The sequence below is a fragment of the Lissotriton helveticus genome, chromosome 5_1, assembly GCF_964261635.1.
Source record: "Lissotriton helveticus chromosome 5_1, aLisHel1.1, whole genome shotgun sequence".
Lineage (NCBI taxonomy): Eukaryota > Metazoa > Chordata > Amphibia > Caudata > Salamandridae > Lissotriton > Lissotriton helveticus.
In genome coordinates this window covers 1,860,111,870-1,860,123,208 of record NC_136065.1, presented here as the reverse complement: position 1 = coordinate 1,860,123,208, position 11,339 = coordinate 1,860,111,870, and the positions used below count along the sequence as shown (strand labels likewise).

Genomic DNA, 11,339 nt, shown 5'->3' with positions numbered 1-11,339 from the left:
ACAAGACAGTTAAACTGTAAAAACACTACTGGGATTTCAGATATCTTGTGTGTCTTTTGTATGTAATTTGTTTGTATTATGTCACTTTTGAGAGTCTGGTTTATTAGGAATGTATGCAATAGTAAGTGTGAGGTCTAGATAGTTCCTTTATTTTGTTGTGTGGTCTGTATTAACTTTATTTCACATGTTAAAAATGGATTTTGCACTTATATTTCTAAAAAAACATGAAAAAAAGATGAAATGTTTACGTGATTTTAAAGGTTAAACAACAATAAATAACGAATCAAAGTATCTTATGTTTATGTGAATACTTTCAGTATGGTTGCATCTCTATAGAAATGTACTAGATTAAATTTCAATTGTGAACAAGATACAGGTCAGTTCAGAGGTTTTCATTCCTAATTTTTCTGCGCTATCATCAGTTGTAACATGATTACTTCACACCGCGGAGCGCACCACGCATTGATCTGATAATTAATTGAGACACAGTATCTGCAGGTGCAGGGCTGCTCTGTCTCGTCATCCTTCAGGTTTACATCTGCAAGAGATCGCAGATTTCTTCAATTCTGCAGACAGTAATATCAGCAGACCGGATGGCTGCTCCATCTTGTCATCCTTGGGTACCAGAGTACTTCACCTGAGGCAGAGGTTTTATCTTTAGACTACGGGTGCGTGTTTCGCCACTAGTGTCCTTCCATGCCTGGTGCTCTGCAGCAGTTTCAAGAAGTTATTGGAGTTTCTTGTTGCTCAAATGGCTGTAATTTCTGATATTTATAAGTTTCCCTAGTCTTTATTGCATGATTTTCACTCACTGAGAAAGTGTCACTCATAGTCGTTCGAATGTCACTCATGATTTCACTGAAATGTTTAAAATGTCACACATGGCAATCTGAAACCTTGGCAGCTATGCTTCACTCTGGCTATAGGTGGAAGAATTAGCCCCCCTCCCCCTTCCGATATTTGGATCTAGTTGAGCCTCTGTCTGCGCCCAGCCCACAGGGTTGAAACTGGCTACAATGTAGGGATGTGGGTGGGTGGCTCACTATAGTTATGTGGAGATGCACTTAAGAAGCTGCAAAGAAACAGGGCCCTTTGTAGCAGCATAGGGCTATGGGCACTATAGCTGTGGCCTGCGACTGTGGTCATGGGAAATGTAGTATTTTAAAAAGTTTACATTTGATTGGCTGCTGAAAACTAAAGGTAAAGAGACACATAATCAGAGCCTCTGGACCTGACATAGAATGCTGCATACGGCTAGAGAATTCAACCCAGTTTTGTTTCTGAAAAGTTTCAGCGCTGCGTCCATAAGCTCTTGGTGTTTATAGAATTTTCAGAAGCTCTTCTCAGCGCTGCCGCTTCTGCCTGCGGCAGCCTCCTATGTTTCCTTCTTCTTAGCGCTGCCGCTTCTGCCTGCGGCAGCCTCCTATGTTTCCTTCTTCTTCTGTTGTGCAGCCGTTCGAGCTGTCCAATGAGACAGTCCTGCCAAACCTGACTGCCAGAGCGCAGAGGAACACGATTCCGAGGGGATACCAAATATTACGTAACACCGAGCCAGGTCCGACAGTTCCATAGTCGGCAGTTGTGGCCGTAACGGCACACCCTCTCTCGGTCTCCACTCCCTATGCCACTCATTGAGAATTTGTCGATCATTATATGAAATAACTGACCGAAAAAAATATTTGAAAACATTAATGTGTAGGCACGTTACTCTATTTAAAGTGATCCAAAAAAGGAAATGTTCAGAGCGTATTTTTTTTATTTCAAATATTGAGTAAACATACACACAGTATTCGTATTGAGCCGCTACTATTGAAAATAATCCAGTCGCTCCGCAAAGTTCACACAACTTTACCCCGACTTTTACGATACAATTTACATTGCTAAGATGGCGGTATCGTTATCCCACTATGTTGTCGTTCAATTGCCGTCTCTCTTCCATGCCTTTGGTTACGTGTAACGCACGTTGACGCTCACGACTACTCGTTTGTTTACGTAATGTAAATCTTTCTTACTACGGTGGCCGAACGGTCCTGCTGCTGTAACAGTTTCAGTGGCTGGATACGCTGTCTAATGTTATGTGTCTTTTTGACAGCCCCAAATTCTCCTACATTTCTTTGTACGCATAGGACTTTTCCTCACAGTGTAGCGTGAGACTTAATCAGAAAAATGGCGGATATTGCACAGGAAGAACTACGGAAACTCGAGCATCTGTCTCTGGTGTCCAAGGTCTGTACGGAGCTGGACAATCATCTTGGGATCAATGACAAGGACCTGGGTAAGTAATGGGGTACGGTGCTCATATGCTGTGTGTTTGGGGTAGTGGGGAGGGGGGGCTCAGTGAACTAATCATACGAGGGGCCAAATGTATCGTGAACTGTCGGTTAAGAATAGTCTGGCATCGCTGGCAGGTGGCTTGAGAGGTCTAGTATCTATTTTATCTTTGGCTGTAAAACCAGAACTGCGATGTTCACCCTTAATGCACGACACAAATTAGATGGAAGTTATTCTGTTGATGGACGCGCTTACTTGCACTATACTGAAAAGAATGGTTGGAATTGACACCTGACTGCTGGACAGGAATCTATGTTTGCAGTCAAGGTATTTCTTGGTACCCATCGTAGTCTGATGGTTTCGGTCTACATGAGTATTTGGAAGAAACCAGTGAGTATGACTTTCCTAACCTTTTAGTTAGTTTAGCAGAAGTCCAGTACGGGATATGAAGCCAGTTGGCAGAAAAAATAGAAATACACTGAGAATTTGTGGGGAGAAATAGCACGTCACTGGGAAGTAAAGTAGGGGTGCGCTGCAACCTTCCAGTGCCCCGAGACCACCTCTGCCAAACTTTACTTTCTTTTGTCTTCAATAGATTTCCCAATGAAGGCATGGCTTACCAGTCTCGGTAAAGTCTTCTTCACTGGAAAGTTAGGGGTAGCCAAAAGTTTTCATCTTTGCCACTCAAGAAGCTTTTAAAAAAAAAATAAGATTAGATTAAAACGTAATTCAGATGTGTTCTAGATAGCATGATGAGGCAGTAGTTAACATGACAAGACCAGCTTGCCTGATACCTGTTTATATTTGCAGAAAGAAATGTGCACTTTTATTTGACATGAATAAGCCTTTTTCTATATACATGTCTCTGTGTGATTTTACATTCAGAAAAATAAGCAAAACAAAATCTCTCTTCGTGGTGTCTGTTGACAAAATTGCAATTTTATTAATTTTCTACCTTATGAGGAAGCCATGCCCAGGGTGCACCTGTTGCTGCAATATTTAAGGCACTTTGCCTAGGCTCAAACGAGAAGATGCTACAGCTTTCATGCTCTGAACTTCTTGTTAATTTATATAAATGCACTGGCATCCATTATTAGGTTTCACCTAGGTAGCCCATGTTCTGGCTTTTCGAGACACAATGTTATTAGAATATGGGCTTTAAACACCGCCCATCTTTTTAATATGGATTCCCTTAGTGTCCTTTGTGAATGCCGGCTTTTGATTGGTGAATAGACTGAGTAGTCCCTCCTTTTGGACTTTTGTATCCTCCTATGATGGCTGACACTGTTACGTGCTCTTATTCTACAGTTACTCCCGAAACTTCAAAAGCACTTTGGTCTGCCTCTGCTCTTGTTAATTGTTCTGTTTACTTTGTGCACAGGCTTCATGAAACACTTGCTGCTGCTTCATTTGCTGTGCTGTTTGCTTTTGTGTTAATTAAGCTTCTGCTTCCACTTATCCCCCGTGCTGACATCTCACCCCTCCCACAACACTGCTTCTATGTTTTTAATTAACATTTTTGCTCTGTTATATATATCGCAGACTAGACCCAAAGGGATCAGATCGCTTTACATAACCAGCATTACAGACGGGTGCATTCAATTTTCAGGGGGAGATTAAATGATTTGCGCACAATCACAGGATGCTTGAGCCTATGCCGAGACTCTAACCTGGTTCCCAAGCTTGAAGGTAGACCACTCTGGCCATGATGCCACATCCGCCTGCTGCTCCGTGTTCTGTTTACTTCCTGCCTAGGCTTCATGAAATGCTCACAGCTGTCGCTTCACTTAAAGTGCTGTTTGCTTAGGTGTTTATTAAGCTTCTGCCACCACTTAATCTCCTCGTGCTGACCCCCTCACCCTCCTCCACCTCAACCAACACTGCTTTTTTTGCACCGCCGCCAATTATTCTCCCTGTGCTGCCCCCTCCCACAACACTGCTTTTAAAAATGTTGTTTCTTTGCTGTGTTATATAGCATGAACTCCACCCGAAGGGAGTTGAGCACTTTACATGACCACCAGTTACATTACAGACAGACACGTTCGTTTGTCAGACACGGGGAGAGGGGATTAAATAATATGCGCACAGTCACATGATAAACAAAATCTTATTCTGAGCAAATGTCCATTCCAAAGTAAATCCAGCAGGCCGTAGTTATGGTAATTTCTTTGTTTCATTCCAAACGCCAGAATTCCAAATAGGTAATGTCACAGCCAGTCTGAACAGAATGCAGCCAACGCGTGTATTGTCTTGTGGATAATTTCCACAAACTTCATCAGGGCTAATATGTCATAATCATATTCAGTCCCCAGTAGTAAAACATAGATTTTCGCAAGCCCCTATATCTCAGTACTTCCTCATTATTTTTCAATCCCACAGTTGGCAATTCATGTATCTGCAAACAATGAGGAGCCTGCTCCTTATGGTATCTCAGCTTCATAATCACAGGATGCTTGAACAGACGCTGAGACTTGAACCTGGCTCCCCAGCTTCAAAGTGGGCCACTTCCTCAATCAATCAGTTTGTGAAGCGCACTACTCACCTGTGAGGGTGTCCAGGTGCAGGGGGGAAATGGGGGGGAGGTTGTGCAACTCTGTATCATCCGAAGAGCCAGGTCTTGAGGCTCTTCCTGAATGCTTGCAGAGTGGAGGATTGTCTGATGCTGAGGGGGAGTTCGTTCCAGGTCTTGGCCGCGATGTAGTAGTAGGCTCTTCCTCCCGATCTGGCTCTGCGGATGCGTGGGGTTTCAGCCAGGGCTAGGTCGGCGGAGCAGAGGCTTATTTTGGCTGCGTAGAAGGAGACTCTTTCGTTGAGGTATTGGGATCCAGTGTTGTGGAGGGATTTGTAGGCTTGAGTAAGCAGCTTGAAGGTCACTCTTTTCGACGTGGAGCCAATAAAGGTCTCGTAGGTGCTGGGTGATGTGGTCTTGTCATGGAATGCAGAGGACAAGTCTGGTGGCGGTGTTCTGGATGATCTGGAGTTTGTGGAGTAGGGATTTTTTTTTTTTTTTATATTTTTTTTTATTTTAACAGTAAGACAAGAGTAGGCATTAGAAACATCAGGCGTCAAACAATACAATGCGGGAAAGAGACAGGCGGGGGATTATGCATACAGGAACCATCATAAGGAACCCACGTTGAATCACGACTATACACAACAATTAGGAGAAATAAACAGTCTAAGATACGATCGAAAACAACCCCGCCACATCCTTCCCCATATGCAACGATACAGGATAAGTAAGGCTAGTATAGACACCCGGGCAAGAAAGGATCCATGAAGAATAAACAGCCCACTTCTCGTAAAAGGAAAGACAAAAGGGCCATAGAACAAAACAAAGGAAAACAAAAAACCCCTCCCCTAACCCCCCACCCTACACCCCTGCAATGGCTACGACCTAACCCACTAGCAGCGTGTCTGTCGCCCAAGAGCTACCCTAAAAGAAGGGAAAGAGAGAAAAAGTGGAGGAGGAGAAACCAAACACACTCCCGTTCTCCCGTGCCCCCCGCCAATAGCGACCACCCCAGACGCAATAAAGCCAACATTTCAGCAAAATATTCAAACCAGTCGGGGGAGTATAGTCAATGGCCACCCAACTCCCGTTACACTATAGGCACAACCCCGGCATTGCTGAAAACTATAATATCAGATCGAAGCAGTAAAATTCAGCCCTGGCCAGTACGATCTTCCTTAAGAGTCTCCTTCCCTCGAGCCGCCATCTTGAGAAAAAAGGCAAAGCGTCCATGAGAGTTCTCGGCAATGCAGTAGAGTCGAGTACAGGATAAATGTTCACGAATAAGACAATGAAATGCCTCCAGGAACAGCACATGTCCCAAAAAGTCACTGAGGAACTTGTTATCACACTGGAGAGCGTCCATAGATGTAGCATGAGGAAACAGAATCGAACAGGAGATGCTGGCATTAAACACAGGCTTGAGGGTCGGTGATTCGGAACCGCCAGGGCTCAGGAAAGCCGGTATCGGCACCGGGACCTCGAGTCCAGACATTCGATGCCCCGCTGGCACTACAGCCCACGGAGAACTCAGCAGAGGGTCGACCTCCGGTTCCAGGATACCGTCCACTTTCACGATCAGTGTCCGGAACACAGCGCTAGTACGTAAATGGAGCGCCTCAATGGCGGCCATGACGGCCCGCAGCGATGGCGTGCCTTCCATCCGCTCCGTCGCCTCTCAATAGGCGGCAGAGCCGGAATTGAACCCCGGAGGCCGGCTACTCCGGGGTAACAGGCCACGCAAGTCAAATGTCAAACAGTGGGCGCTCCTCGTATAGCAGAACACACCTGTGCCGTCAGCGAGGGCCCCGTCCCGTCGGCCCCGGGAGGTCAGCAAGGTCTTCGGGCACCAGACCCCCACCACGGCATCCGGTGGAACACGTTGGTGTGTCCTCGGTGTAGATTGATCACAGGACCGTCACCAAAAAGCAGCAATTCACGGCACACTTCGGGAGACCGGGCTCAGTCCAGGTCATCACGGCCGTTGTTGATCACTTCCAGACCGGATAGGTTAGAAATCGAGGTCCCGGCTTCCACACGATGTTTGGCCGAAAATGGAGACACGGCATATCTTCGTCGACCGATGAGGTAGAAAACTCGGGATTGTACCGGTAGAAGCAGCAAAACTTCATAAACAAGGGGATCAGGTGTGAAGTCCGGAAAAAAGGCAGGATATTCGAGCTGCTGGCGGAGGTCGGCGGAGCCGGGAGCTTACGCGGCCATCTTGGTTGCTAGCGTAGCTCCTCCTCGAGTAGGGATTTGTTGATTCTGGCGTAGAGGGTGTTTCCGTAGTCTGGTCTGCTGGTTATGAGTGCACTGGTGATGGTCTTTCTGGATTTTGGGGGGTTATCTATTTGAAGGTCTTGCAGAGGAAACAGAGGGTGTTGGAGCACGTGGCGGAGACAGCGTTGATCTGTCGGGTCATGGTGAGGGAGGAGTTGAGTATGATGGAGGTTGCAGATGTGGCCCGTTTATGTGAGGGGTTTGCAGAGGGCGGTGGGCAACCAGGTGTTGTCCCATGCGGAGGGGGTGGATCCAAGGACAAGGACTTCTGTTTTCTCTGAGTTGAGTTTCAGGCAGCTGCTGCTCATCCAGGAAGCAACACATTTTGTTCCTTCCTGGAAGCTATTTCTGGTGGTGTTGGGTTTCCTTGGTGAGGGAGAGAATGAGTTGGGTGTCATCGGCCTAGGATACTATGTCAGTCCTTTATTTCTGAGAATGGAGGCGCGGGGGCCCATGTAGATGTTGAACGTGGGGCTGAGCAATGATCCTTGGGGTACTCAGCAGCTGATCTCTGTGGGTTCGGAGAGGTAGGGCGGTTGTCTGATTCTTTGGGTTCGGCCAGTGTGGAATGAGCGGATCCAGTCTTGAACTAGAATGTGAGGAAAGCGCACAGCTTTAATGTTATCCAAAACTTTCTATATTGTTAAAGGTGCTCCATAGTTGGCGGCCACGTCCCTGGACGCCTACTGATAATTTACCATATGTGTGTCTAATGAACCATTAATGGCATCCCTATGTGCACACCCAATTTCCTCAGTGTGAAATGAGGATTCCAAAACACCAGTTCCTTTGAAGATTGGTTTATTCTTCTTTCATATAGCTTCTTTTGATATCTTTATGGCCCTGGTCAAGGAGAGTGCGGATGTAGTCTGTGGTGGCTAGGAGCGTGGTCTCGGTGCTGTGGTTGCTGCGCAATCTGGATTGGCAGGAGTCTGGTATCGAGTTATCTTCTATGAAGGTTGTGAGCTGGTTGTTGACGATCTTCTCAGTGACTTTGGCTGAGAAGGGGAGGCGAGAGATGGGTCTGTAGTTCTTGAGGTCGGCTGAGGGCTTCTTGAGGAGGGGCTTGACTTCTAAGTGTTGCCAGTAATCTGGGAATGTGCCGGTTTCGAAGGTGGAGATGATGGTTCATTGTAGTTCGTGTGCTTTGGCAACGGCGGCTCTGTGAAAGATGTGCAGCGGGCAGGGGTTAGTGATGGCTCCTGAGTAAATGCTTTTATTGTCTTGGCAGTGTCTTCTGTGGTGACTGGGGTCCAGGCGGTGATGGTAGGCTGGCTGGCGTTGCTGGAGATAGGTGTGGTGTCATTGTCTTGTTTCTGTTTGTTGAAGTTGTCGTAGAGGGACTTTACTCTTCACACGCCTACCATGCCTAGGTTCACACGCCTAGGTTCATGATTTGCCAATGCTTGTTATTTGGCCCACCCCTGACACATTGCATTACAGATTGACACATTCAATTTTCAGGCAGAGGGAGGCTATTTTTTTTGCACAATCACAGGATGCTTGTTTATCTTCCATTGTAGTTTGCTTGTCTCGTTCCCAGCGTTGACTAAACATAGTTTCTTTTTTACTTCACAGAAAGCCCCTTGTTGACCGACTCACAAGCTTTAAAATACGGTTTAATGTTTCATGGTGTACTGTTTTCAGTACACCATGTGTTGGGACAATGAAGATTTTGCAGCATGCGTAAGGAATCGCTCACCCTTCTCAGTCACTAAACTGTAATGCATATGTTTCCTTATTGTGTACCAAGTTTCATGTCATGAAGATGTGGTGAAAGGGATCTGTCTCAATCTGTCTCAATCCACTGCGACGGTTCTCTGGAGAGGCTGGAATTCTCTACCTCTTGAAGAAATTCGAGCACGCATGAGACATGGATGAAGATAATTCCTGGTTTGCTCGATTCCACGATGGTACTGGCAACACATTCACAGGCTTTGAGACACGTGCCTCCTCAGATGGTGGTCTTTTGCCAGCTGTGCAAGGGTAGTATAACAAAAGCCCTTTATGCTGTACTGGAACAATTGCTGATTAGCTTATGTGCAATTCACTTTCTTTCTTGTACCTTTCCTCATCTAGTTCATCCCGTTGCCAGAGGCCGGTATACCTTTATGAGGGCCAGTAGAAAAATGTAGGGGAGATGAGACTGATCTCTGATCCAACCTATGTTTCTCACTTGCAGCTGTGCGTACAAAACCTACTGGAATATGTAGTTTGACTCATTGAATCTTTAGGCTATTTGAAGCGATTGTTAATGAATGGTCTGTTCCTATAGTATAGGATAATCTATTAACGTGAAGACTCTAAGACTGCACGTTAGTCCTCCATGGCCAAGTGGTCACGTGAATATCAAAAGATTGGGTTTGACATCTACGGCTAAGTAGCTTTTCACCATATGTTGTGTGTAGGTTGCCCCTTCATCAAATCCTAGCAGCATAGAATCTCTGCCATTGTGAGTTGAGAAGGAATCAACATAAAACATGCTATGGGATGGCTTTTCAAGGATTGCTTCAGTCCTCGTGTCACTAGCCACTCTATAGTGCTTGGTGGAAATATGCAATTATGCCCAAATGGTAGCCTTTCATATCTTATTTGTGATGTCTTCAGTGGAGGCTGCCTTGTATGTGGTGCAACTGACATTCATATTCTCGGGGACCAGTCTCTTTAGCAGAATGATAACGTAATGCTATGCCGCCCAGAGTCAGACTAAATTGACTTCTTGATAGCAACCTCACTGCAATAGTTGCCAATAGGAACAAAACCCTTCCAGGGTTTTCTCAGAGGGCTTTTGCTACTGCAAGTGGAAGATCCTACTGACATGTTATTTGCAAGGCACAATTCCACAACTAACAATTTAGAAGTAACCCACATAATTCCACTACACACCACATACATCCACTCCAATCCATAAGACACATAGGCAAAATAAGGTACGCCAATAGCTCTAACTTTTTCATTTTTTACCCCTAAACATACACATCTGGAGCTTCGCTCCTACCTATTCTTTTTCAGCACCAAATAAAAAAAGCTATCCACACAGTTCCATGCCACGCAATTCAACTCCACATATTTCTAATCCAAACCACATAATTCGACACCAAACCACATTATACAACTCAACAACACAATTAGTCAAAACAGCACATACAACCAATCCACACCACACAATTCCATACTGTGCTAAATAATTCAGCACACCACATAAATAAACTCCACTACATACCACTCCACAACACAAAATACAATTCCACATAATTACACGCCATAACGCACAATTCCACTCCACATAATTCCAGTACCCTGAATACCACATATTTACTAGCCTCCTAATACCATAGCACACCATGTCATATAATTCTGCTACTCAAATCACTCCACACCACACAAATCCATGCCACACACTTACACAACTAAGTAGTCCAATACAACCCACATAATTCCATTACACAGTACATACACTCCATACCACATAGGTAAAAGACATTGCCATATACAATTTCAATAGCTCTAACACAAGCAAATGCGAGTCCATTTGCATTTCGAATGCTTGTTTCTTATGCATGCAAAGACATGAATATGCAGCTAAGTACTTATTCACTAGAAGTAACTTATTTGATGCATCTTCTGTACTCGAGTAGTCATTGGTTAATTTACATGTATCTTTGTTAGCCCAACCCTATTGTGTCAATTCAAAATATGTTATGTGTGGCTTGTATGCCAAAAAACCTATAAAATGCCTTGTTTTTGGGATATGTACCAGCCTTTTAATGTCTTTCTAATTGTGCAGACTCCGCGTTGGCCTGTTATTTGATTTATACCTATAGCGTTTTCCACTTGCTTAGGGAGAAGTCTGTTCTAGCCTATCATTTGATTTATATTTAACTTTGTGTACATTGTTTGGATGCAGACTTTATTTCTGTCTTTTTGCTAAACTTTGCTGTTGAATCTCTCTATCTGCCTACTTTGGAGGTATACCATATTTTGAGCCTCTTGCCTTTTCTTATTTGTAATTCTTATAAATGCTAATTTCACACTGATTTGACTGATTACTTTTTTGCCTTCTGTAGGCAACCTAATTTTGAATAAACATTTATGGTTTTGACTTGAATTCTTATCTTGTGAAGGTTTTACTTTATTGGCACCAAGACTTAGTCTTATGAAGATATACTAGGTTTTACCAACACCCAGATAGTCCTGATCCTATGCGACAACCTTTGCAATTGAAGTGTCAACACCACTCATAAGACTGCTTGACAGCTGTGTTGCACAATGA

At 44.6% G+C, this 11,339-nt stretch overlaps 1 protein-coding gene across 1 annotated transcript in view; it reads left to right on the top strand.

Moving 5' to 3' along the window:
* Window positions 1–1,945: 1,945 nt before the first annotated feature.
* The window catches only part of DHX8 (DEAH-box helicase 8), a 276,052-nt gene continuing 266,658 nt past the window's right edge, over window positions 1,946–11,339 (top strand). The window contains exon 1 of the mRNA XM_078645297.1: window positions 1,946–2,275. Coding sequence (XP_078501423.1) covers window positions 2,167–2,275 — 109 coding nt within the window. The 5' untranslated portion in view covers window positions 1,946–2,166. The remainder of the gene's footprint in view (window positions 2,276–11,339) is intronic.